We start from the raw sequence: 25,625 nt of genomic DNA, 5'->3' as shown, positions 1-25,625 counted from the left end.
GACCTTACTGGCAAAGCGGCCCTGTGGCTCTGTGGCGTCAACGCGCCACAATTGCGCGACACCAAGTCGGCAGACGGGTTTGACCGAGGGTATGTAGGCGGCATATGATTCTACAGCTGCTACCTGGCACCCAGCCTCTCACTGGAGACTTTCAGCCGCATTATGGACGAGCTGAGCTGCGATCTGCGAGGACGGAACAACGTCGTAGTCGGAGGCGGCTTCAACGCCTGGGCCCTGGAATGGGGGTCCTCCCGTACAAACGCCAGAGGCCGCACGGTGTTGGAGGCTTTTGCCTCTCTGGACATAGTCCTTCTGAACGAAGGGTCCCAACAAACTTTCAGCAGGGCAGGTGTAGGGTCGATCATCGATCTCACCTATGCCAGCAGCACGCTGGCCCGGCACGCCCGATGGAGGATCAGCGACGTATATACTGCCAGCGACCACGAGGCCATACTATGCACCCTGGGCACCCTTGCCCGATCGAGAGGTACACCGTTCCGGCATGGGAAGGCGTACCGAGCCCAGCAAGCGAACAGCTATGTACGAACTGTATATACAAAGGCGACCGGTGTAAGAAACGTTTCTTGCGGGAAGATGACCGAAAAGAGAAGCGCAAGCCAACAGCTCCGTGCACTACCGAATATGCAGGGGAGGCCGGTGTATATATGTATGGATAACTTATGTGGTCGATGACACTGGTTGAGATGGCAATTAGTTAAGATCTTTGAATGCTATATTAGTTTGTGATTGCACTGATGGATTATTTATTGCACAATCACGTCGGGGTCACCAAATGTTAAGCTATTAAGCGTTTTTAACAACTGTTGCAATTTGAAGTTTATAATTCTCAATTTATTTGCATATGTAAACCAACTTATCGCGTATGTACATATGGGGATGATTGGGGCGAACGATTGATGCGAGGATGTTAGTCTAATAGCTGCGACGATTAGCTCAAGACTGCCCATGCAAGGGCTGACGGGCCAAATTGCCGGGCCCTATGCAGCAAGCTTAGACGCGAGCGAGAGCGTATGATAGCCCGAGAGCGTTAGAGCTGCTCGGGGACGCTGTTAAGCCGAGATCGAGAGATTGCGACATAAGGAGACGAAAGAATTCCGCTGCATGCGCATATGCGGTAGCAAATGATCTTTGCAGTGGGTGCATTGGAAACGACAACACCAAAATGCATTTCCTTTGGGCCGCACCACTGGCAATAATTTAAAATATTTAAGCTGCTTGACCCGACATCTGTATTGGTGTTGTCGCTTTTTTGTTCCTTGCGCATCTTTTTTGCTGGGTACTTTTCGTTAGTCAAGCTGTCGAATATGTCCTCTTTCACTCTTGAACACAAAGCACTGAAGTTTTTTGCTATTGTTTTTTGGGTTTGAATTTTGCTGCTTTTTGCCACCTGATCAGGGGGTTTCAATTTGGCAGACACCGAGTGACCGGCGTCCGCCATACTTGTTGGTTTAACCAGATTGCCAAAGACTTACCTCTCCTTTGGGAAATGAAAAGAGGAAAAATTTATATATTGATGAAGATTTGTATGAAATAAACAATGATCCAATTTTTACAATCACTTTTAATTAAGCCTTTGTTGCTTGGAAAAAGTCACTTTTCAGGCTGTTAAGAAAAAACACGACCGGTCTCGCTCGCTGATGAAAAGGAAGTGAACGAGGAATATATAAAATAGAACTTGAATTCGTCAGTATATTTACGGTATATTTTTATAGTGAGACGGTATATTTTGGTATATTTCTAATGGTACTATCGATAGATAGATATAATAAATCAACAAACGCAGTCGAAAAATGAACACGGTGGTGCGCAAGGTGTAAAATCGTGAAAAGTAAATAAAATATTTACAAAATAAAGTACCAACAAAATGGCTACTCGCCGACCAAATCGCGCACGCTAACAAGCCGATGTAGGCACAAGTGTTGAATTAAAACATTTTGATAGAGAATTACCTGAGCTGTTGTGCGTTGTGCATGTCCGCCTTGTGGGAAATGTGCAGCGGCGTGCAAGTTGGTGTGTTTTGTGTTTTTAAATGTACATTAAATGTTTCTAAGAACATAACAAGAGCGCGGTGACTCGAGGCTTGCACACACACAAACAACATTCCACATGATTCGGGCATCTAAATTTATGGCCTGCTTGAAAGATGTTTTGTTGTGTGCCTGCGCCCCCGACCCTAACCGAACCGTTGCGTTGCGTTGCTTTATTTTCTAGCGGGTTCGTCTGTCCGTTGTTTTGATTTTTGTGAAATTTTCCATAGCGAGGAAATGCAGTGCTTTGGGGGTTGCAATCTGCTGCATTTGCCGGCTTGTTGCGTCAAAGAGGAAAAGGGAATTTATTACTAGTGCAATGCTTATCATTAACAATGTTTCAATTTAGCAACCAGAACACACACCTACACAGTTGCACAATTCCTTATCGCTCAGCTACTCTACGACAACAACAATTTGTCCAAAGCACTGACGCACACAAACACAAAAACCTCAAGAACAACGCGATCACACTGCGCAACAAAACCGTAGAAAAAAAATCTTTGAGATCTTTGATACTACATAAAGGTTTCTATGTAAATAAATCGAAAATAGAAACTTTACCGCGTGCAAAAGCGTTGCAGCAGGTTTTGCTGCACAGTGTAATTAATACCCCGACTGAAGTTTTTTTGATGTGTCTGGGTCTGGTCTTAAATTGTTCCCTCTTGTTCTCTTGCTCTCTCTCTTGCAGTACTTTTGTGTGCTATAGATAATGATTATTAGTGCCTAACAAAACCCGTGGAGATGATCGGTTTGTTTCGCTTATTTCTACTTCAAATGTCTTGGATTTTCTAAGATTGTGTCCATAAGAAAATGGCCCGCGAGCCATTCAGAAAGCATACTCAAATCGAACCTCAACTGTGCCAACTAACAATCAAATATACAACGAAAGCGGCAAGATGTGCAAGTGCTAGTTTCAATGGAGGTGGATGGAGTCCACCCTTTGTGATCTTTGTGCTGATGTGCTTCGGCGTGTCCGATTCTTGGCAGTATAAAAATGGTATGTCTACTTCTACATTCTATAATTATTGATGGCATTGTTTAAATTCGGAACGAGTGTGAGGGAAGCAAATGCATGAACATAGAGCACCGCAAGTTCATTAACACACGCAGGGAAAAATAACCAAAGCAGAAGGAGTAAAGTGACAAATTTACATCCTGCCATCCCTTTCGTACCCCTCAAAGCGAGCGCGCTTCGTTTACCTTTGTATGTGTGTCCTTTGTGTGTGTGGTTTCAACAGCACTTTTATGCTTCCTCCTTCCACCCTCTCGCCGCTTTATACTTTGCCTTAAGCTCTCATTTTTCTTGTCAAAGCCCTTTGGCTGACAATTTCTGTGCGCGGGAAGCCTTTATGAATAAACAACAAGAACAACTACTTATTTAGCCTGTAGTACGCACTCAACTTGATTGCACTGGGCATAATTTAGTGCCGCCGTACTATCTAAGCCAAGCCCCTGCCTTCTACTTTTACGAGCAGATGCGGCGGATGCTAATGAACTGCAAAAAGAGGTATAGTAATAATTTAGTAGTTATAATAGTATACTCGTAGTACAAGTATACTCTCGGGTAATTGCCGAGTCTGCTTCTGATTCTGCTTCTGCTCCTGCTCCTGTACATTTCAAATTCACAAAGCATTGACCCAAGCACACAAATTTGGGGGGCTTTTGCCGGGCACAGCGTCGAAGTCTATAATAAGGCTGGCCACAAAGCGACTTTGTCAAGTGGGGCGGCGGGGCAATAGCAGAAGGAGAAGCAGGAGGAACGAAAAAGTTGCCTCATTCCCGTTGCTAAAGTTAATATGGAAATGGTAAATGGACAAAGGCACGAGTATCGTTAAGCTCTGAGAGTGGGCTGTGAAGTGTTTGGTTGAAAGATAAGCCCGGGGTCCTCCGGACTGGAGTTGTTGGAGTCCGAAGTCCGGAGTGCTGCAACATGCATTGGGGCGCCAGCAAAGCAAGTGCCTGGCTCCCGACCGCGCTCCAAGCAACGTGCAATAAAAAAAACTGTCGACGGGCATAGCAGTCGAGAGTGAGATGGAATGTGGAGGAAGGAGATCGGGAGGCAGAGAGCTGCTGCTGCTGCTTCCGAAAAAAGCGCATCAAATATGTACACAAGCCAGCACCCAAAAAAAGAGCTCTGTATTCTCATCTCTCTCTCTTTGATCTTCCCTCTCTGGCTCTTAAGATGTGTGTGTGTGTGTGTTTGCGATTTACTTTCTTTAACACTTTGACGCGCGCACAAAGTGTTTTTGCCTACGATGATTCCAGTGCCGCACCCTTCCCCCTAGGCCTTTGCCTTTTTTGCAGCAACTGACGTTTTTGCTGCTGGTGTTCCGCGCGTGTGTGTGTGTGTGTGGCTCAGTGGGCTTGTATGGTGAGTGGGAGAGATTCGGTCGGTCCTTCGCTCGTTTTCGCCATTTGCTTTTGCTTCTATTTACTACGCCGTAGTACGCGCCCGTTCAGCAAGTAGTTTAGTAAAAGGGGCGCACTTTAAAGCAGGAGGAAAAACGCCTGTGACGGATTTTCCAACCCATCTCCCACTGCCCTGGGGACCCAGCGTTTGACTGTTGTTGACATTGATTTTGATTTCATTCAAGTGTGGGAGAACAGTTCCACTTTTAAGCCGCCAGAACACACCACGAAACACTCGCAAACACACACACAACGAACATTGACATTCATCTCATCCTATTCTTTGAAAAGGGGTAAAAATGAAATCTTAAATTTCTTCGTTCATATGTAATACAGAAAAAATATCATCAAATAGAATGTAGATTTTGGTAGCAGGAGCAACTTTTGGTAACTATCAAAAGTCTTCAACACATTCCAATCTAAACTATTTATTGATTTAGGCCCCAAACTGGGCAAAGCAAATGCCCATGCCCCAAACGCAACGCAAACACAATTTCGCTCTACCTAACCTAATCATTCTGTGGCCCAGATGGATTCCGTAAGCTATATCCTGACCGGCATTGCACCATGGTGCCCCACAGCACAGATGTACCGAGTATCACTTTGCAATTTGAACAATAATGTTGTGTTGCATGGGACATCGGCATTCATGTATGTTTGTGTGTGTGGGTGGGTGTGGGTATGGGTGTGTGTTTGCATGCCACCGCATGTATTCGGTTTCAATGCAGCATCCTCCGCATCATGCACATCGATACCGCATTCTGATGTGTGTATTGTGTATGGGGCCGTGTTGTTGGCCTAGCCACTGACCTCTACGCTTTCTACAGACGTGTAGAGACGTAGTTCGCTCTTTTTTTTTTATTCATAGTAAAAATAGGATATATATATATAAAATATAAGAATATAAAAGTTAAAAATAAAAATATATAGCATATACATAATGGGCACCCCTAGGGTGCCTTCTGCTCGCCTGCGGGCCTCTGAGTTCGCTCTTGTGTAGGCGTGTGTGTGTGTGTGCGTAATCGGCCAATTGGCTCCCGTTTACAGTTGCGTACACAGCGCTGTTTCCGTATGCAAATATACGGCAGCAACAACAACAACAGCATGAGAAGCAGCAACAAGGAGAGACCCGTCTGACCAGCTCTTTCCTGCTTCTCCTTCTTATCATTTATCGTAATCTTGTAATGACGTGTGTTCCACAAATGTTAATTGCAAAAGGGAACTGGTGATAGGCAAAAGGCATGCCCTCTCCCTTCCGCCCGCTGGTTATAAACGAGATATCGGAGCATTAAACGTTTAATTAATCGAGATGGTTTGCATTTCATAGCACTGCAGAGGCATTACGAGATCAATCATCCATTTGGTATTTCAACTTTGGGTACAGGCGGGTAAGGCACCCGATTTTTGAAATGTCAAACAGCTGCCCTCAACAGGAAAGCGCAGCGATATAACAATAATTTAGCCAACAAGATGCCAATTTAAAGACCCAAAACATGTCAGCAAGTAATTAAATTTCTATACAATTTGCATATCTATAGGCGTGCAGTGCAGGCAACACAACACTCCTCACCCTTGCCAGTCCGGGTGTGTGTCTTTGGTCGTGTATGTATGTATGTATGTATGAGTGTGCGAGCCACTTAACATAGCCGTTGGCGTTGGCCAACTAACGAACCGAACGAGAAACAGAAACAAAAACAAGGGGATTCGACAACAACACCAGCACCTAGAGATGATCAATATATTTTGGAGCAGTAAGACTTTGAAGAAAAAGTAAACAGTATCTAGTGTTGGAGCATCCTCAGTTTAGACGATAGTTTTGTTACCGCTACTGCTGTGCTGCTTCAATAGTTGGAGTCACCGATATCGCTCATCTCTAAACAGCATCTCAGCCCAGGCCCCTGCTAACAAGCTCTCCCTCCCTTTTGCAGCTTCTCCTCCATTCCACGCCCTTCTTCTTCTTCTCGTTGCTGCTGCTGTTGTTGTCTCTCTTCCTGCTGGAGTTTATACTGCTCGCTGCTGCTGTTGTTGTTTTCATCCACTTCTTTAAATGTCTGCGCGTTCGTGCGTTGCCTGCAACGCAGCGCAGCGCATAAACATGCACATCGTTAAGAGACACTTTTGGGGGACCAGGTCGTCCACCGGTGCCTTGTTTCGAAGCCCAAGCCGGTCATTTAGAGGCCAGGCCATACCAGGCCCCAGCATCAGCCAAACAAACACACACACACACGCACGTGGACACAGCATCAGCATCAGCCAAACAAACACACGCACGTGGACATAGGGAGTTGAGTTGAGCGTTTTCAAGTGCGGTTGTTTTGAATCACGGACTCCTGATTTTCCGTTTTTAGCATCCGCGCTGCGCGTGTTACCTGGAAGAAAAGCTTTTGAGAGCAGGTTGCTGTCGCACCGGTACGTACTGCGTATAAAAACTGGCCCACCGGCATCCCGCTCTGTTGCAGGGGCACAATCAGTGCGCTCCAGGCAGCAGGGGAAGGGGGGGTGAACCCTTGTTTTGGCGCCATCCACTTCCACTTTCCACATTGTTGGTGGAGGGAAAAAAGGAATTTTCACTCAACTTTTCTTCTTTCTTCTTCTTCTCGTCCGGAGCTTCACACACAGCAGCTGATCGCGCCGCCAGACAGGTGATCGCGTAGAGTTGCCACACGGACGGTGTTGCCAGACAGCCTTGATCGACCCAGGGCTGCCAGAGTGTTGGAGAGAGCTGGAGTTGCGCGCCAACGGAGGGAGATTTTAATTTCGAAATTCAAATTCTAAAGTAAACAATAGGAATGGAGGAGGATGAAAAGCTCGCCTTCAGGAAGGGTAGCATGCTCGCCCGATCGCCGGCACCCGAGCCATCCCCATCTCCAGCAGCAGCGGCGCAGAGTCGGGACCTTGACTCTATGGAGACCCCCAAGAGGGTTCGGGACCCAGCCAGCCCGGGAAGTTCCTAGAAGCAAACGCCGCCCAAGAAGAGCAAGGCCCACTAGGAGGCTACCTGCCTTGAGAACCTCTCGGAGCTTGGAAAAATCCTTGATGAGGTTCAGACCAGGATGATGGACAAAAATACGCGCCACATCAACATGGCCACCAGAGCACTGTTCGTGCGCATGAAGGAGCTGCACTCGAACATCATCGAATCGAGCCAAGAGGCTGCAGCGGGTAGAAGCGCGCTGCAGGAAGGCTCCGACGCCCAAGGCCTGTGCCCGAAATGCTCACAGAGCACGCGGAGCGCAGACAAGGAGCAGCAGACAACGACCGTCTGGAGGAAAGATGCCGCAGCGCAAACCGAACCGTGGCGTAAACTTAGTCAGCCATCCGTGGCCGAAGGTCCAATGGGGGAGCCGGGAACCCCACCTACGCGCCCAAGGCAGCGAAAAGGAGCTATCGCAACCAAGAGGACCCTTAAAAAGGCCCCGTTGCGGCCACACGGAGACGTGGCGACGACCAGCGCCATGAGGCAGCCCAAGAGCCCCGGAATCCCGGACAGCGAATGGAGCGTGGTGGCCAAGAGGCCGAGAGCAGCACGCCGCGCTCGCCCAGACGCGGTCATAGTTCAGGCCCCCGGGAAGTCGTACAGCGAGGTTCTGGCAATGGTCACCAGACGACACGACAACCAGCTTTCCGACCTGGGAAGCTGCGTCTCCAAGGTACGCCGCACCATAAACGGCAACCTTCTGCTGGAGGTGGCAAAAGACAGCGTGGAGAGTGCTGAGGGCATGTAAGCCAGCATCGCACGTGTCCTCGGCGATGGAGCGTCTGTGCGCGCAATGACGGAAGACTCGAAGGTGGTCATATTGGAGATACGGGACATCGACTCCCTCGCGACGGAGCAGGAGATCTGTGCCGCTCTAACTCGCCAATCAAACATTGACGAGGGTCGAGTAAGAGTCCGCAGTCTGCGCCGCGGATACGCGGAGTCCCAGCTGGCGGTGGTCAGCTTGCCCTTCTCCCTGGGCCAAGCGGTCCTGAAAGGCGGCAAGGTGAGGATCGGCTGGACCATATGTAGGATCCGGTAAAGAGATGGACTCCCAAGGTGCTACCGATGCGTGGAACCCGGGCATATCGCACGGAACTGCAAGAGTACAGTGGACAGGAGTGGCTGCTGCATCAAATGCGGGGAGAAAGGGCACAAAGTTGCCGAATGCAAAAAAGAGCCTGCGTGCTTCATCTGCTCAGCAGCTGGAAAGAAGGAGGTCACGCACCAGGCAGGCACTAAAAACTGCCCAGCCACGCGAAGCGGGGTCGGCAAAACCAGGACGACATGCAGTTGATTCAACTCAACCTGAATCACTGCAGGGCCGCACAGGATCTCCTGACGCAGACGGTGCGCGAGCTTGGCTCTGAGGTGGCACTCCTCAGCGAACCACATAAGGTGGGCAGCAGCAGCGATTGGGCCACGGACCTTACTGGCAAAGCGGCCCTGTGGCTCTGTGGCGTCAACGCGCCACAATTGCGCGACACCAAGTCGGCAGACGGGTTCGTCCGAGGGTATGTAGGCGGCATATGATTCTACAGCTGCTACCTGGCACCCAGCCTCTCACTGGAGACTTTCAGCCGCATTATGGACGAGCTGAGCTGCGATCTGCGAGGACGGGACAACGTCGTAGTCGGAGGCGGCTTCAACGCCTGGGCCCTGGAATGGGGGTCCTCCCGTACAAACGCCAGAGGCCGCACGGTGTTGGAGGCTTTTGCCTCTCTGGACATAGTCCTTCTGAACGAAGGGTCCCAACAAACTTTCAGCAGGGCAGGTGTAGGGTCGATCATCGATCTCACCTATGCCAGCAGCACGCTGGCCCGGCACGCCCGATGGAGGATCAGCGACGTATATACTGCCAGCGACCACGAGGCCATACTATGCACCCTGGGCACCCTTGCCCGATCGAGAGGTACACCGTTCCGGCATGGGAAGGCGTACCGCCAGGACACGCTGAGGGCCCAAGCCTTCGCAAGCGCCCTTGAGAGCTACTCTGCAAACGATGCAGACGGAGCCAACGATATGGCGACCAAATTGGCGGACGCACTTGAAGGCGCCTGCGACCAGAGCATGCTACCGAGAGGGACGTTCCGGAAGCACAAGGATACAGTTTTCTGGTGGAGCGAAGCGATTGTGGTTCTCCGTAGAACCTGCCACCGGGCCAGAAGGCTGCTCCAGCGAGCCAGAGGCACACCGCGCTTGGCCCGATGCAGCGAGACCTACAAAGCGGCGAGGAAGGATCTGAAGACCGCCATAAGGAACAGCAAGAGGGAATGCTTCCTTAAGCTGTGTGATGCCGCCGAAGAGGACCCCTGGGGAGGCGCGTACAGGATGGTGGTGAAGAGGCTGAACGCGGGCAGTAAAGCTCCAACAGATCCAGAGGCACTGGAGGGTATAGTCAGGGCACTGTTTCCTCGAGGACGGCAGATCCCTAGCTCCCTGCGGTTCGAGCATAGCCCGAGCGACATCTGCGAGGTTACGGAAGCCGAGGGGTTGCAGGCAGGCAGAAACCTGATACCTAGGAAGGCTCCGGGTCCGGATGCGATCCCCAACAGCGCGTTGAAGCTGGCACTTCTTCTATTCCCGAGGGAAGTTGCGGGCCTTTTCAACAAATGCCTCCAGGAGGGGACGTTCCCCGAGAGGTGGAAAAGGCAACGGCTGCTACTATTAACCAAGCCGGGCAAGCCGCCAGGGGTGGCCTCTTCCTACAGGCCCATCTGCCTTCTGGACTCCATGGGAAAAGTCTTTGAGGCTGAGCGCAGCCATCGAAGCAGCAGGCGGTCTCTCCCAGAACCAATACGGGTTCAGGAAAGGGAGGTCGACGCTGGACGCCATCTTGAGGGTCGTACAAACGGCCATTGCTGGGACTAGGTGGAGAGGCGGAACCAAGTCCTATTGTCTGGTGGTGACACTGGACATAAGGAACGCCTACAGCTCGGCCGACTGGACCCGGACGCTGGAGGCACTGAGGTCCTTCAACATCCCGGGCTACCTACTGAATATAGCGCGCAGCTATTTCAGCAATAGGGTGCTGACAATGGACACATGTCACGGCTCTAGGGCATACGAAGTCTCAGCCGGAGTCCCGCAGGGCTCCGTTTTGGGACCTCTGCTCTGGAACGCCATGTACGACGGGGTCCTACGGCTTCCGATGCCAGCCAACACTAACCTAGTGGGTTTCGCTGACGACGTCGCAATAGTGGCGGTAGCGAAGGAACTTGCCGCAGTGGAGGAGCTTGCCAACGTCGCCATACAAGCCGTCGAGGCGTGGCTAGCCGCCGCGGGGCTGGAGCTGGCGGCCCAAAAAACGGAGGCGGTCCTGATATCCAGCCGTAAAGTGGTCGAGACCGCCAGAGTGCAGGTTGGTGTGACCGCGATCGAATCGCAGAGGTCCATCAAGTACCTTGGAGTCCTCATCGACACGCGCCTGTCCTTCAAAGAGCATCTGGAGGCCGGTGGGACCGCGGGAGCGCTATCCAGGATGCTGCTAAACACCAGAGGGCCAAAGCAGGCAACGAGGAAACTGCTGACGAGCGTCGTGACGTCGCAGATGCTCTACGCCGCACCGGTGTGGGCAGAAGCCGCGAAGGTGAGGAGCTACATGCGAGGAGTGGAGGCAACGTACAGACTGTGCGCCATTAGGATCGCGTGCTCGTTCCGGACCATCTCAGACGAAGCCGCGTTAGTCATTGCCGGGCAAGTTCCGCTCAGGGAGCTGATAAGGGAGAGGAAGGAGATCCATGATGCCAGGACGGACAGTGCAGCCGAGGTACGCTCCAAAGCAGAAATTAAGGACGCCGCCAGAAGGACCAGCATAGACAGATGGCAGACTCGATGGGACCACTCACCCAAAGGCCGATGGACCCACACCCTCATCCCAAGCATAGCATGCTGGGTTGAAAGGAAGCACGGCCAGGTGGATTTCTACCTTACCCAGGCACTGAGCGGACATGGCTGCTTCCGCGGCTACCTCAAGCGCTTCGGCCACGAGACAGAGGACTGGTGCCCCGAGTGTGGCACAGGCATAGAGGAGGACGCTCGACACGTCCTCTTCGACTGCCACAGGTTTGACCTCGAGCGTCAGACATTGGAGACAGCAGCAGGGTCTAGGGTCAGCACCGAGACTCTGGTGCCGCTGATGCTGGCAGACCCGAAGGTGTGGGAAGCGGCCGCGGAGTTCGCCTCTTAAGGGACATAGACGAAGGGTCTACCCAAGAGGAAGTCCTAGCGGAACTCAAAGCGCAGGCAGGGGTGGAAATCTGCGAGGCCGCAGCCATCTCCATCAGACCAGCCTATAGGAGCACGCAGACCATGACTCTGAAAGTTCCACCGGCTATAGCAAAGCCCCTCCTGGAGAAAGGGAGAATTCGCCTGGGGTGGGGGTATTGCAGAATACGACCCAAGTCAACTCCCCGAAGATGCTACAAGTGCATGGAGTTTGGCCACATCGCGCCTAATTGTAAGAGCAGCCAAGACGTCACGAAGTGCTGCTACAATTGCGCAGGAGCCGACCACCAGGCCAAAGATTGCAAAGACGAACCAAGTTGCATTCTTTGCAAGCGCCACCGGGTGAAGGACCCGAAGCACCAAACGACGAGTTGGAGGTGCCCGCAGTACCAAAAGGCGATGCAGCAAATGAAGGATAGATGAAAATCATCCAACTAAACCTCAACCACTGCGAGATGGCACAGCAGCTGCTGGACCAGACCATAAGGGAGCACCGTATTGATGTAGGAGTCATAAGCGAGCAATACCGGAATCGCAACTCGGGAGAGTGGATTGCTGACTCGAGCAAGAAGGCAGCGATATGGAGCTGTGCGAGTCCCACACAGCAACTACTGCAAACATACGTCGGAGACGGATTCGCCAGAGCCCGGATAAATGGAGTGCACATATATAGCTGCTACCTGCCCCGAGCCTCAGCCTACAGCAGGCGACGCAGGCACTGGAAAGGATTGCTGAAGATGCGCGGGAGAAACACCCTACGCTCATAGCCGGCGATTTCAACGCTTGGGCGACGGAGTGGGGATGCCCGAGAACGAACCCAAGGGGACAGGCGCTCTTAGAATGCTTTGCGACGTTGGATGCCGTACTGCTGAACACAGGCACACAGCAGACGTTCGGCAGAGCTGGAACGGGGTCTATAATAGACCTTACGTTCGTGAGCAGCAGCCTCAGCCGCAGAACAACGTGGGAAGTTAGTGGCTTATACACCGGGAGTGACCACCAAGCCCTCATATGTGAAATCCAGGAAGCGGGCGCACCTAACCCGTTCATTGGCAAGCAGATCGGTTATAAGACCAAAACGCTAGAGCCGGATATGGTCCGGGCCATGTTTGAGGACTACGAGTCCAACTACAACTACAAGCCAACTGGCTATACATACGATGGAAGCATGTGATGCCTCCATGCTAAGGAAAAGAAGATGCCTGAACAACCGCAGGCCAACGTATTGGTGGAACGCTGCAATAGGTAGCGCCAGGCAGGAGTGCCAGCGGAAAAGACGACTATACCAGCGTTCGAGAGGTTCCCCGGAATTCGAGAGGCTCCAAGGAGAATATAAGGAAAAAAGACGCTGCTTGAAGAGGCAGATCAAGGATGCCAAGCGCAAATGCTTCGAAAAGCTCTGCGATGACGCAGATGCGAACCCTTGGGGCTACGCATACAGGCTGGTAATGAAGAGACTGCGAGTGTTCAGTCCCCCGCCGCCAATGTTTGCAGATCTGCTGGTTAACATAGTAGAAACCCTATTTCCAGAGAAAGTGGCAGCCCAGAGGGTGATGGATAGAATACCGCCACCTGAAATAGAAGCCACCACGGAAGCAGAAGTCCTCGAAGCTCTACAACGGATCAAGAACGGCAAAGCACCAGGACCTGATGGGGTCCCAAATACCGTTCTCCGCACGGCTATTGAGACCAATCCACAAATGTACGTGGATTTATTTAATGCGTGCATGTCCGAAGGGACCTTCCCCAGACCATGGAAGCGACAGCGGCTAGTCCTCTTACCCAAGGGGAACAAGCCGACCGAGGAGCCATCATCCTATAGACCACTCTGCATGCTCGACACAGTGGGTAAGATCCTCGAGCGCATAATCCACACCAGGCTGGAGAAGGCAGTAACGCGTCAGCTCTCACCGAGACAGCACGGGTTTCGCAAAGGCAGGTCCACGGTGGACGCAATCGGCGAGGTATGTGAGATAGCAAAGCGAGCTATCGATGGCACCCGATGGATGTACGGGACCAAAGAGTATTGCATAGTGGCAACACTCGATGTCCAAAATGCATTCAACTCTGCCAATTGGGATCACATACTAGAAGAATTGAGAAACTTTCAAGTACCGCCGTATCTGCTGAACATCATCGCGGACTACCTAAGAGACCGAGTGCTCATATATGAGACGGATAAGGGGACACGTGAGCACCAAATCACTGGAGGAGTTCCCCAAGGATCGGTCCTCGGCCCGCTGCTGTGGAACATCATGTATGATGGAATCCTCAAGATGGATATGCCAATGGGCGCCACGGTGATAGGCTTTGCCGACGACATAGCAATAGTCGTAGTGGCAAAACAGAAAGAAGCGGCGGAAGAAATCTGCAACGACGCGGTAGAGAGAGCCAGAACATGGCTATTAGGGAGGGATCTCTCATTAGCCACCCACAAAACGGAGGCGGTGCTCATAAGCAGCAGGAAAGTAGTGGAGACGGCCACGATCCGAGTAGGAGACTGCACTATTAGCTCCAGTCCAAGCCTGAAGTACCTGGGGGTCATGATTGACCACACTCAGCTTCAAGCATCACATGGCGTATGCAAGCAGCAAAGCAGGAAAGACGACAGTGGCCCTATCCCGCATCATGGCCAACACCGGAGGCCCGAAACAGCCAAGGCGAAAGCTACTAGCGAGCGTAGTTGGCTCAAAGCTAATGTACGCTGCACCAATATGGGTTGATGCAATGAAGCATAAAACATATGCCCGAGAATGCAACGCAGTCCAGAGGCTGTGTGCCCTGAGGGTGTGTTGCGCATTCAGAACGGTATCCCAAGACGCCGCACTAGTGGTAGCAGGAATGATTCCCATCCATCTGCTGGCAAGAGAAGCCGCAGGAATCAGGGCACAGCGAACCCTGGGGACTACGGACCAGGACACCAGAGGTGCCTTAAGGCAGCGCACAATCCTGCAATGGCAAGATTCGTGGGATAACAGCAGCATAGGGCGATGGACCCATAGGCTAATCCCAGACCTGAAGAGTTGGCTGAACCGTAGCCATGGACAAGTGTAGTATCACCTGACACAACTGCTGACAGGACACGGTTGCTTTAAAGCCTACCTGCATAGGTTTAAGCACGAGGACGACCCCTTCTGCGTGGTCTGCGCAGGGGTCATCGAAGACGCAGAGCACTGCTTCTTCGAATGTCCAAGATTTCGGCAAGATCGGGAGGATCTAAGCAACAAGCTTGGAAGAATGCCAGCGGTGACAAACCTGGCAGAATGCCTGCTGGAGTCGGAAGGAAACTGGGCCGCGATTAGATTCATGGCCGTAACTATGGCTACCAAACTGCGCCGCGAAGAAAGAGCACGCAATGCAAGGAGATAAAGGATAAAGGAGATTATTAAGAGAAGAGCCCTACGGGCATCTCCCCCCGCGAAGTAATATCTCGCGACAGTACCGCCGGGATCCGGGATAGGTGTGGTTGGTTTTAGAGCGGTTAGAGTCCCTCACTTCGGCTTCGGCTGAGTCGGCATGAAGCTTTCCTGTAGTCACACAACAACAAAAAAAAAAAAAAAAAAAAAAAAAAGACGCACGTGGAAAAGAATGTTTTCTCTTATTTCTTGTTTTTGTTTTTGACTTTTTGACTGCTCTTTGTTTTTTTTATACCCGATACTCAAAATAATTCGATGTTGCTTGACTTTGATGCTGGCAAACTTCATTCGTCCGACTCTAAAAGCGTGAAATAGGATTAGGCCGACGGAAATGCATTCAAGCTGACTTAAATCCATTTCTAGTTGGGCAACGATACAAAGTACCAATTAATAATCTATAGGAAATCAGATTTGAGAGGAGTTAGGGAAGAGAGAGTTGCAGTGCACGCAGTTTATGGAAGAGATCCAAATTAAATTAAGACTGCTAGAAGTATTCCACAAATAGCCATGACCAGAATGAAGCTACATTGGGCCAAAACGATGACGGGTCAATAATTTTTTCCAGGCTTGTGGATAGATCAGCGTCAGTGCGGCGCCTTAATGCAAGTCTGTGAACGAATTGTATTTGGTAAATTTTCTTTACAGGAATCCGAAAGGATCGAACAAGGTGAAAATGAGCAGTGTACGAATTAAACATTTTACCATTTAACCATTTGGTAATTTGGTAAACCATTTTTTTGTGAAGCTCAAGACTCAAGCCACGGAGTACCAATAATAATACGAAAATGTACAGTAATTAGTATCTGATCTACATCCATACAACATTGAAATGCAGCCCTGAATATCGCTCCGATTATAATCGGGAGACAGCTCTGCTTTTCACTTTGAATTCCGGTTTGAGCAGGCGACGACTTTCAGTGTGAAAATCCGAACAGTCATCCTTTCGAAAATTGTGCCAGCGAGCGGAGCTCATGTAAAGTGGAAAATTAAATATAAAAATTAAAATTCCTCTCAGAGTCGTAGTGAGAAGTGTCGAACAAAATATTCTAAAACTGTATTTAGTAAGTTCAAGTAAGTATCAAGTAAGTTCACACATATTTAAAGTGAAAAATTTCGCATTTGCCGCACACACGAACACACGCACGCACACACAAACGACGGTTTTGTGAACTCACTTGACGAAAAGAAAGAGCGAGAAGAAAAAAGTTGCCAAATCAAAATGGTCACCGAGCCGAAGTCCGTTGAGCCCAAGGTCAGCACCAAGGAGGCGCAGTGCCAGTCATCGGACTGCGAGACTTCCCAGTGTAACGTCCAGAAGGAATCGTTTCCGACCCCATAAAGTATATATATTCTTGATCAGCATCAATAGCCGAGTCGATTGAGCCATGTCTGTCTGTCCGTCCGTCCGTCTGTCCGTCCCCTTCAGTGCCTAGTGCTCAAAGACTATAAGAGCGAGAGCAACGATGTTTTGGATCCAGACTTCTGAGATATGTCACTGCTACAAGAATATTTCAAAACTTTGCCCCGCCCACTTCCGCCTCCACAAAGGACGAAAATGTGTGGCATCCACAATTTCGACGATACGAGAAAACTAAAAACGCAGAATCGTAGAAGATGACTATATCTTCTAGAGTGCAAAATCTGAACCAGATCGTAAAATTATTATAGCCAGAATCAAGAAAACAATTTCATTCTCTCTCGCTCTGTCTCTCTCTAACACACAGGTTTCATGGTCGGTTTTGCCAATTGCAAAATATGAGCTCAAGGATCTCAGAACCTATAAGAGCCAGAGCAACCAAATTTGGTATCCACACTCCTGTGATATCGGACCTTGACCATTTTGTGTCAAAATTTCGACACACCCCCTTCCGCCCCCGCAAAGGACGAAAATCTGAGGCATCCACAAATCTCAGAGACTATTAAGGCTAGAGTAACCAAATTTGGTACACACACTCCTTTAAGATGTAACCATAAAACGCATATCTCAAAATTTCGCCCCACCCCCTTCCGCCCCCACAAAGGACGAAAATCTGTTGCATCTACAATATTGCAGATTCGAGAAAACTAAAAACGCAGAATCATAGATAATGACCATATCTATCAGATTGCTGAATCTGGATCAGATCATTTTTATAGCCAAAAGGAACAAATCAATTTGCACTGGCTACGCAGCGCCCGACGTCACGCTCAGACTGATTTTCTGTTTCTCTCGCACGCATTCTTTGTCGTGTCGTTTAATATTAGCGGCGTCTGTCGGAGGAGAGCCATACTGACTTAGTATCGGGTATAACTGTAGAGTTGCGGTGTCCGCAGCAACTCACAACGGAAGGAACCCTAATTTGTATTCGACAAAAGTTGTTTAAAAAGTCTGCAAGGGTGTTCTCTCCCGGACCACAAATCATTCAAAAGTGTCACTTAAATTATATAGACAGAAGACGACGACGACGCTGGTCTCCAGGGATAGCCAGAGAAAACCCGAAACCGAAATATGTACGGGCAAAATATATATCTCGACAAATTAGTATGCACAACAGGTTAAAAATTGACAAACGCCAGTCGAAGGCAGGAAAAAGAGCTGGAAAAGAGCAGCAGAAAATGCCAAAAATAGAAGGCATTAAATAATAAAAGCCATAAATAAAGTTTAAATTGGTTTTGATTTTTATACCCGATACTCAAAATGAGTATTGGGGTATATTAGATTTGTGGTAAAAGTGGATGTGTTTAACGTCCAGAAGGAATCGTTTCCGACTCCATAAAGTATATATATTCTTGATCAGCATCAATAGCCGAGTCGATTGAGCCATGTCTGTCTGTCCGTCCGTCCGTCTGTCCGTCTGTCCGTCCGTCCGTCTGTCCGTTATACTTATAATTGTTCTTACAAAATATTTGTTTTATTACTTTTTTAAATTGTAAATTCAATAAAAATTGAATGTAAAAATCAAGTAAACATATGCAAAAACCTACAAGGTAGGCTACTGCCTTTTGATACCCTATTGAAGCTTTTCAACACTTAAAAGTGATGTACTTTTTTACTTAATGTTGTCTTTGCGTTGCAAAAATCTAGATTTTTATTTATTTATTTTCATGCTAAAAGTTTACACTTGGGTTTTTTTCGCGAATCTGTGTAGAGACTTATTGACTTAAATCTAATAAATATCATTTAACATTTTTAGAGAAGCTTATACTTATAATTGTTCTTACAAAATATTTGTTTTATTACTTTTTTAAATTGTAATTATTTATTCTACTATTTTGTATATATTTGTTGTATTATTTTTAATTATTTTGTTTTTTGAGCGAATTTGTTAATTTAATTTAATTGATTTCCCAAGTAAAATTAAAACGTAAAGCTCCTAATGGCTTTGATGCTATGGGGAAGATTGTTCCATACTACCCTCGTGTATACCCTGTGTATCGTGTAATGGAGCGGCTTCTACTTCTTCTGCTTGCCTGTATGTGTGCCTCGTGTGTGTGCTGTAAATCTTTCAATATGCGCATTTGTAATTGTTCCAACGATATAGCCGTCCCGCTTCAACCTATAACGCATTGCCAGACAAAGACAAAGAACAGCAACCCTCTAGTACCAGGCAACTAGTTCCGCACTGGTGCCGCACTAGCTACCATTCTCACCTCCCTGGTTCCAGATCGATTACCCGCAATGTATATCAGCGGAGAATTTAACACATGCATGTCCTAGGGCGGAAGTTCTCCCCCTGCCCTGCTGTGCCCTTTCCCCTTTTGTGTATATAATCACTCTCTTATGCTGCATTTTGCCGCTTTTGATGCTCCCTGCACTCCCCGTGCTCCCTGTGCATTCTAATTAGCAGCAAACGAGAGAATTACCAGCAGCATCCTTTCCCTGTTCCTTTCTCCTGCGCTTCCTTCCTATCTCCATCTCTGTCGCACACACACAAGGCCATTGAGATGGTCGCCTTGGTGGCACGACGACTCGTCGGCATCTTAATAATGACATTTATTTGTAACGGGTTAAGATACATGCAACACATGGCCATAACCCTTCTGCCATGTGTATCGTATATGAATAAAGTGGACCATCTTCTTCTGTCGGTGTCTCTGGGTAATTTTCAACAATTTGCAGCCAGAGCCACAACAATTTCCATGGCCCGAACGGAGCTGCCTATTACCATTGGTATGCGTAATAGCTTTTGCGGTGCACACGGGAATCACACTGTTCAGCAAAAGTCTCTCCTTTCGGGATACATTCATGTACAAATTTCCCATAAGCAAAAGGAGACACAAACAAGTTTTAGAGCTATGGGGAGTCTAGTGGATCACGAATGTTGGTTCTTATATTTTGTTAACCAGTTTAACTCCAGTGCCTGGGGGCACCTTCAGCTCCGCAACTGCTGCTCTGCCGTCTGTAGGGGCGTGGCGTGGCCAGGTGGGGCAGAGTAGGTGCGTGTGGCCACTGGCCAGGGCCAGGGCTGCAATTGTTATAATTTGCCACATATTGAAATTGAATTGCCCCTGCCCATGCCCATGCCCATGCACCTTCACGGTAAATGAAATCGCGCGCTTGGCTAATTTTCTCTGGGTCCCGTCCATACAGCTCATTTAGCCCGATTGTGGGGATGTAGTGCAGTCGTGGTTTCAGTTGATTGCAGCTGAGGCACGGCTCCCACAAGTTTCCATTTCCATTCCCACTCCCACTGTGGTGGGTCTGCCACAGAGTTGGCAGCTCTAATTGAGAACAGAGCATTGGCTGAGCATTGCTTCGGTTCAATATAAATTTCACTTATGACACCTCCGACTACGGGCTCCGTGCCTTGTTTAATATGCACGGAAAGGTGTCAAGTCGCGACTCCCCAAAGCAAAAAAAAAAAACAAACAAGTTTTGCCATTTCCCCAAAAAAATCCCAGAGAAAGGGGTTTAAGTATATTTTTTAGCAGCCAGAGAACGACTTCATTATGTGGCAAGCGAGAGGCGAGAGGGGCTCCGATTACATTACAACACACACAAAAATCTTTAAAACAAAACCGAAAAAGGGTAACCGGGGACAAACAATGCAAACAGAATCATTATCGAGATTACGGCCAAATTTATCGGCAACGAGAGGAGGTCTCCTCTCCTGCCCGACTCAACGGCCTCCAAAAGAGATGCCATCCGATGCGATGCCCCAACGAATGTTCGAAAAATTGTTGACTGGATTTGTTTCTGTTGGTTCTTTCGTTATGTGAGTATCTGTGTATCTATATTCCCTTCCTTTTGTTTTTGGGTCTGGTTTGTTTAGCTTGTTTGCTCTTTCACAAGTAATCCCCTGTCTAGTTGTTTTTTTTTTGACGGTTTCGAGGCAAACTTTTGTCATGCAAAATGTGACGGGGCGCTCATAAATTTGATATACTGAATTATCATTTTCTAATTTTTTCCCTCTTCTTATAGGGCAACACTTGCCTGCCAGTGTTGGTCAATCCATCAGAGAATTATCTAATTTAAATTTGATGGAGATTTTTCAAACAATACAAACTTTACAGGATAACAGTGTTAATTTTCCCTTTTTCCAACACTTGCCTGCCAGTGCTGGTCAGCTTATCAATTAGTTAGCCAATTGCTAGTTTCTTTCTTTTCTTTTTCTAGAGTATACATTTTCCAGAGTGTTTTTTTTACAGGGTAGCTAATGTTTATTTTTCCCCTCAGCTAATGCGGCTGCCAGTGTTGGTCAGCGCGACAGCACGGTGACGGAGCAATTAGTTAGCCAGTACTTTGCTGGGGACCAGCGCATAAATCTAAAATTGATTTATAAAAAATTTGGCCTGCCTGGCCCGGCAATATCCCATTCCTCCCCCACCCCCTCCCCCACCCACTCCCCAGTCGGAACAACCCATCCACAGCCAACAAGCAAAGTAAATGGCAATAAAAAATCAATTTGCAAAACTTGAACATCGCATCGTCGTCGCAGCAGTGGGCACCGTTCCCCCTCCACTGTCCTGTCGAGGCCGGGGAACCGGGGACCAGGACCCAATTGCAAAAGTGATTTGTTTTCAGCGGAGAGCTGTTTGCTCTGCCTGTTCGGCCTGCTCTTGTGGTCCATTTACTTAAACAACACTCTCCGCGGAGCAGCGTCTCGGGATATAATTTATGCTGTAATTTACAAGCAACCAACCGACCGACGAACAGCGACTGGTCTCCGTCCGGCACACGGATTTCTATACACGGCGACACAGACAGGCTGGGGAGCTGGGGAGACAAGTCAAGTGCCGATGCTGGCTGCTTGGCAATTAACCAAAAGTAAATCTTGACATCGGTTGTACGGGTATTCTTTTTTCCATGCTGTAAAATGTAGAAATTTCAATCAATTCCCTTCAATCAGTGTGCAAATATTTTCAATGCCTGCGATGTTGTAGTGCCTGTCAGTTCAATAATTCAATATATATCAATTCGCCAGCTACCGCTCGGTGCTAATGGCCACAAGTGGAGAAGAGGAGTCGTCTCAATGGCTCCCCGGCTGCCAGTCTGTTGGTCGATTGGCTGTCGACTGTCGGCTGTCGGCTGTGGGGCTTGTTTTGTGTGCACTCCTGTGTACCCTTGTACTCGAGTTGTGTTTCGTTCGTATTTTGTTGCTGCTTTATTCATATGTATAGATTTTTCATTTCGCACAAATGTTTTTGCTTCTGACAGCTTCCCAGACAAGAGTGGGCATCGATCTGTACTGAAAGGGTCCTCCACTCGAGGCTGCCAGTACGAGTAACTATAATAATAATATAAAAACGAGGGGGAACGTTGTGAGTTGCTGCGGACACCGCAACTCTACAGTTATTCCCGATACTTAGTCAGTATGGCTCTCCTCCGGCAGACGCCGCTAATATTGAAGGACACGACAAAGAGTGCGTGCGAGAGAGACAGAAAATCAATCTGAGCGTGACGTCGGGCGCTGCGTAGCCACTGCAAATTGATTTGTTCCTATTGGCTATAAAAATGATCAATCCCCACCCCCTTCCGCCCACACAAAGGACGAAAATCTGTTGCATCCACAATATTGCACATTCGAGAAAACTAAAAACGCAGAATCATAGATAATGACCATATCTATCAGATTGCTGATCAATCTATTTTGGCTTATATCTTTAAAACTTAACCTTCGATTGTACTCAATTGTTATTGAACTAGAACTATTTATTATATTATTATTATATTATTATTATATTATTTTTATATTATTATAATATTATTATACCCGATACTCAAAATGAGTATTGGGGTATATTAGATTTGTGGTAAAAGTGGATGTGTGTAACGTCCAGAAGGAATCGTTTCCGACCCCATAAAGTATATATATTCTTGATCAGCATCAATAGCCGAGTCGATTGAGCCCTGTCTGTCTGTCCGTCTGTCCTTCTGTCCGTCCGTCCGTCCGTCCGTCCGTCCCCTTCAGCGCCTAGTGCTCAAAGACTATAAGAGCTAGAGCAACGATGTTTTGGATCCAGACTTCTGTGATATGTCACTTCTACAAAAATATTTCAAAACTTCGCCCCGCCCACTTCCGCCCCCACAAAGGACGAAAATCTGTGGCATCTACATTTTTAAAGATACGATAAAACCAAAAACGCAGAATCGTAGAGGATGACTATATGTTCTAGAGTGTAAAATCTCAACCAGATCGTATAATTATTATAGCCAGAATCAAGAAAACAATTTCATTCTTTCTCGCTCTGTCTCTCTCCAACACACAGGTTTCATAGTCGCTTTTGCCAATTGCAAAATATGAGTTCAAGGATCTCAGAACCTATAAGAGCCAGAGCAACCAAATTTGGTATCCACACTCCTGTGATATCGGACCTTGACCGTTTCGTGTCCAAATTTCGCCACACCCCCTTCCGCCCCCGCAAAGGACGAAAATCTGGGGCATCCACAAATCTCAGAGACTATTAAGGCTAGAGTAACCAAATTTGGTATCCGCACTTCTGTTTGATCTCACTACAAAACGTATATCGCAGAATTTCGCCCCACCCCCTTCCGCCCCCACAAAGGACGAAAATCTGTTGCATCCACAATATTGCACATTCGAGAAAACTAAAAACGCAGAATCATAGATAATGACCATATCTATCAGATTGCTGAATCTGGATCAGATCGGATCATTTTTGTAGCCAAAAGGAACAAATCAATTTGCAGTGGCTACGCAGCCCCCGACGTCACGCTCAGACTGATTTTCTGTCTCTCTCGCACGCACTCTTTGTCGTGTCGTTCAATATTAGCGGCGTCTGCCGGAGAGAGCCATACTGACTTAGTATCCGGTATAACTGTAGAGTTGCGGTGTCCGCAGCAACTCACAACGTTCCACCTCGTTTTTTTATCAAATCCGCGGAGGCATCTGATGTGCGCTCCTGGCGTTTTAAAATCTACCATTAAACGAGATGAGGAAAATTTTAGGGATTTTTTTTTAGACAGTTCATTATTTTAGAAAGACATGGCGGAAAAATTGTTATACAAAATCACATTTTTTATAGGAGATAATAAAAATGAAAACAATACTATAAAAATACTAAAAATACCAAAAATATCAAAAATACCGAAAAATACAAAAATACCATATATATCAACAAAATACCAACAAAATACCAAAAAGTCAACTTTAGCTTATTTTAATAGATTTTCAGATCAAAGTGACTATCTTGACTTTCAAGGAACAAGGAAAATGTTTATAATACTATAATAGGAAATTAATAAAAAATAAAAGTGGTGTATTAGACCTTTCGGAAACATTGTTTTCGGCCTGCATGAATGATCAACAAACCTAAAAATTAATTGAGTAAAATATAATTGAAATATATCTTTAATTTGGATCCCACTTGCATATGTATGGACCTACTTTAAACTAGAAGAATTGATGATTTAGTAATATTGATGATTATGTGTTCTGTTGTTCTTCCAAATGGAATCCAAAGGGGTATCGTTATCGATGCACTTCCACGAATAATAAATTTAATAAGCTCGTGCCCCAGCTGTCTGCAAATTAATTTAAAGCATCGAGCAGCCGCGCAAGAAATCGTATTAAATTTTTCAACTTTTTTGTTGTGTTTTTGTTTCTGCCGTGCACCTGCCACCTGCCCCGCGAGCAGTCCCAGTCCCCGCTGCCAGTCCCGCATTGTGTGCAGGCTCGTAATTCAAAGCCAGTGAGGCTTACAGAGCGAACAGGCAGGGGCAGGGGCTGGGGCAGGGGCAGGCCCTGCAATCTAGCTGGGCAACACTTGAGTGCTGAAAACTACTACAAAACTATGCTCGGTCGTTGCAGCGGCAGAACGAGGCATATTGCCATAAAATTAACGGATGCTGGGAAGCTGGCCAGAGGATCAACTGGCAGAGAAGGGGGCCGCAGAGAGCTGCAGAAAATATTAACACGATATTTTCCGAGCAAGAACGTTGGCTGGTTGGCTGGCTAGCTGCTGCACCTCCTCCTGTGCAACCCACATCGTTATCATAATATGAATGGTGGTGGCCCGGCCCCAGTTGTGCCCCAGGTTGGGGCAGGGGGGCAGGCGGGGGAAACGGGGTGGAGGTAGAGGTACCTCTGCTTGATTATGAGTGAGTGCGGCAGCCATGGGGAGCATAGCCTGGGCATGTGCTTGTCTGTCGCACTGCAACATCGTCCTCTCAACCACTGGAGGCCTGCCTGGCTGCCTGCTGACATGTGGGTACTGTCTCCTGCCCCACCCAGAGCATCCACCCACCAGTTTCTCCCGTGCTTCCATTGCTGATAATGATGCTCAGTACATTATTCGCTGACTAGGCTCGTACGTATCCTGCTTTTGCTGCTGCTGCGTTTGCATTTCATTCTTGCCACCGTGGACACGTATTTGGGACAAGTATTTAATTAGGAAGTGCTTACGTGTAAGCGCTTTAAGCAAGCACTACAAATGCATACAGTGCTTTCCAGCCCACCTAATGATTCGTATATAAAACATAGTCAAGGCTCAGAGACAGCAAGATGTGGATTCCCAAGGAATTCAGGGCAATGCCTCTCCATTCGAGACGGGTTTCCGTTGAAGATTAATTGAAGGATACACCCGTATGTACGGGACGAATCAGAGAGCAGAACGAAAGAATGGTTCCAGGTTCCAATAACAGAATATCCATTTATTCGAATAAATTGCGCGCGTCTGCCTTTGACTTGAAATTGATGCAAATGTCTTTGGGGGCCTCCAGCTCCTGCTTGGCATCCTGCCCCTCTCTCCCCCTCTCTCTGCCTCCCTTTTGGGCCCCCAATTGCAATTTCCTCTTTGGGCAAGGCACAGCTGCAGCTGCAGTTCCTCCGTGAGGAAGGGAGGGAGGAGTGTTCGGGTACTCCTCTGGAGGGTATGGGTATTGTTGAGTTGATGATGTTTGCCTGTTAAGTGGGCCCAGCGCAGGCTGCAGGACGAAGGCTGACGGTCTGCATTTCCTGGTTTTGGCATAAATTTCCACAAAATAACGTCTTTCGATGGCCAAAACTGTTGATGCTCCTGCTGCTGCTGCTGGGGACCTTTTTATCATTTTACAACACTGTTGTTATTTAATGTAATTTTCTCTGGGTGGCGGGGGGTCACACT

General features: G+C 48.1%; 1 protein-coding gene across 3 annotated transcripts in view; it reads left to right on the top strand.

Annotated features, from left to right (window-relative positions):
• The first annotated feature begins 1,776 nt into the window (after positions 1-1,776).
• The window catches only part of LOC117190081 (low-density lipoprotein receptor-related protein 6-like), a 36,098-nt gene continuing 12,249 nt past the window's right edge, over positions 1,777-25,625 (top strand). Inside the window, exons 1-2 of one of the 3 annotated variants that reach the window (XM_033395164.1) lie at positions 1,777-1,849; positions 2,740-3,048. In XM_033395164.1, the coding sequence (XP_033251055.1) occupies positions 2,862-3,048 (187 nt within the window). In that variant the 5' untranslated portion in view covers positions 1,777-1,849; positions 2,740-2,861. Of the gene's footprint in view, positions 2,032-2,739; positions 3,049-25,625 lie in introns of all 3 variants that reach the window. The other 2 variants (XM_033395165.1, XM_033395163.1) reach the window with 2 other exon arrangements.

Source organism: Drosophila miranda, assembly GCF_003369915.1.
Source record: "Drosophila miranda strain MSH22 chromosome Y unlocalized genomic scaffold, D.miranda_PacBio2.1 Contig_Y1_pilon, whole genome shotgun sequence".
Lineage (NCBI taxonomy): Eukaryota > Metazoa > Arthropoda > Insecta > Diptera > Drosophilidae > Drosophila > Drosophila miranda.
Note: the sequence above shows the minus strand (reverse complement) of the source record. Positions and strands in the feature narration are given on the sequence as shown.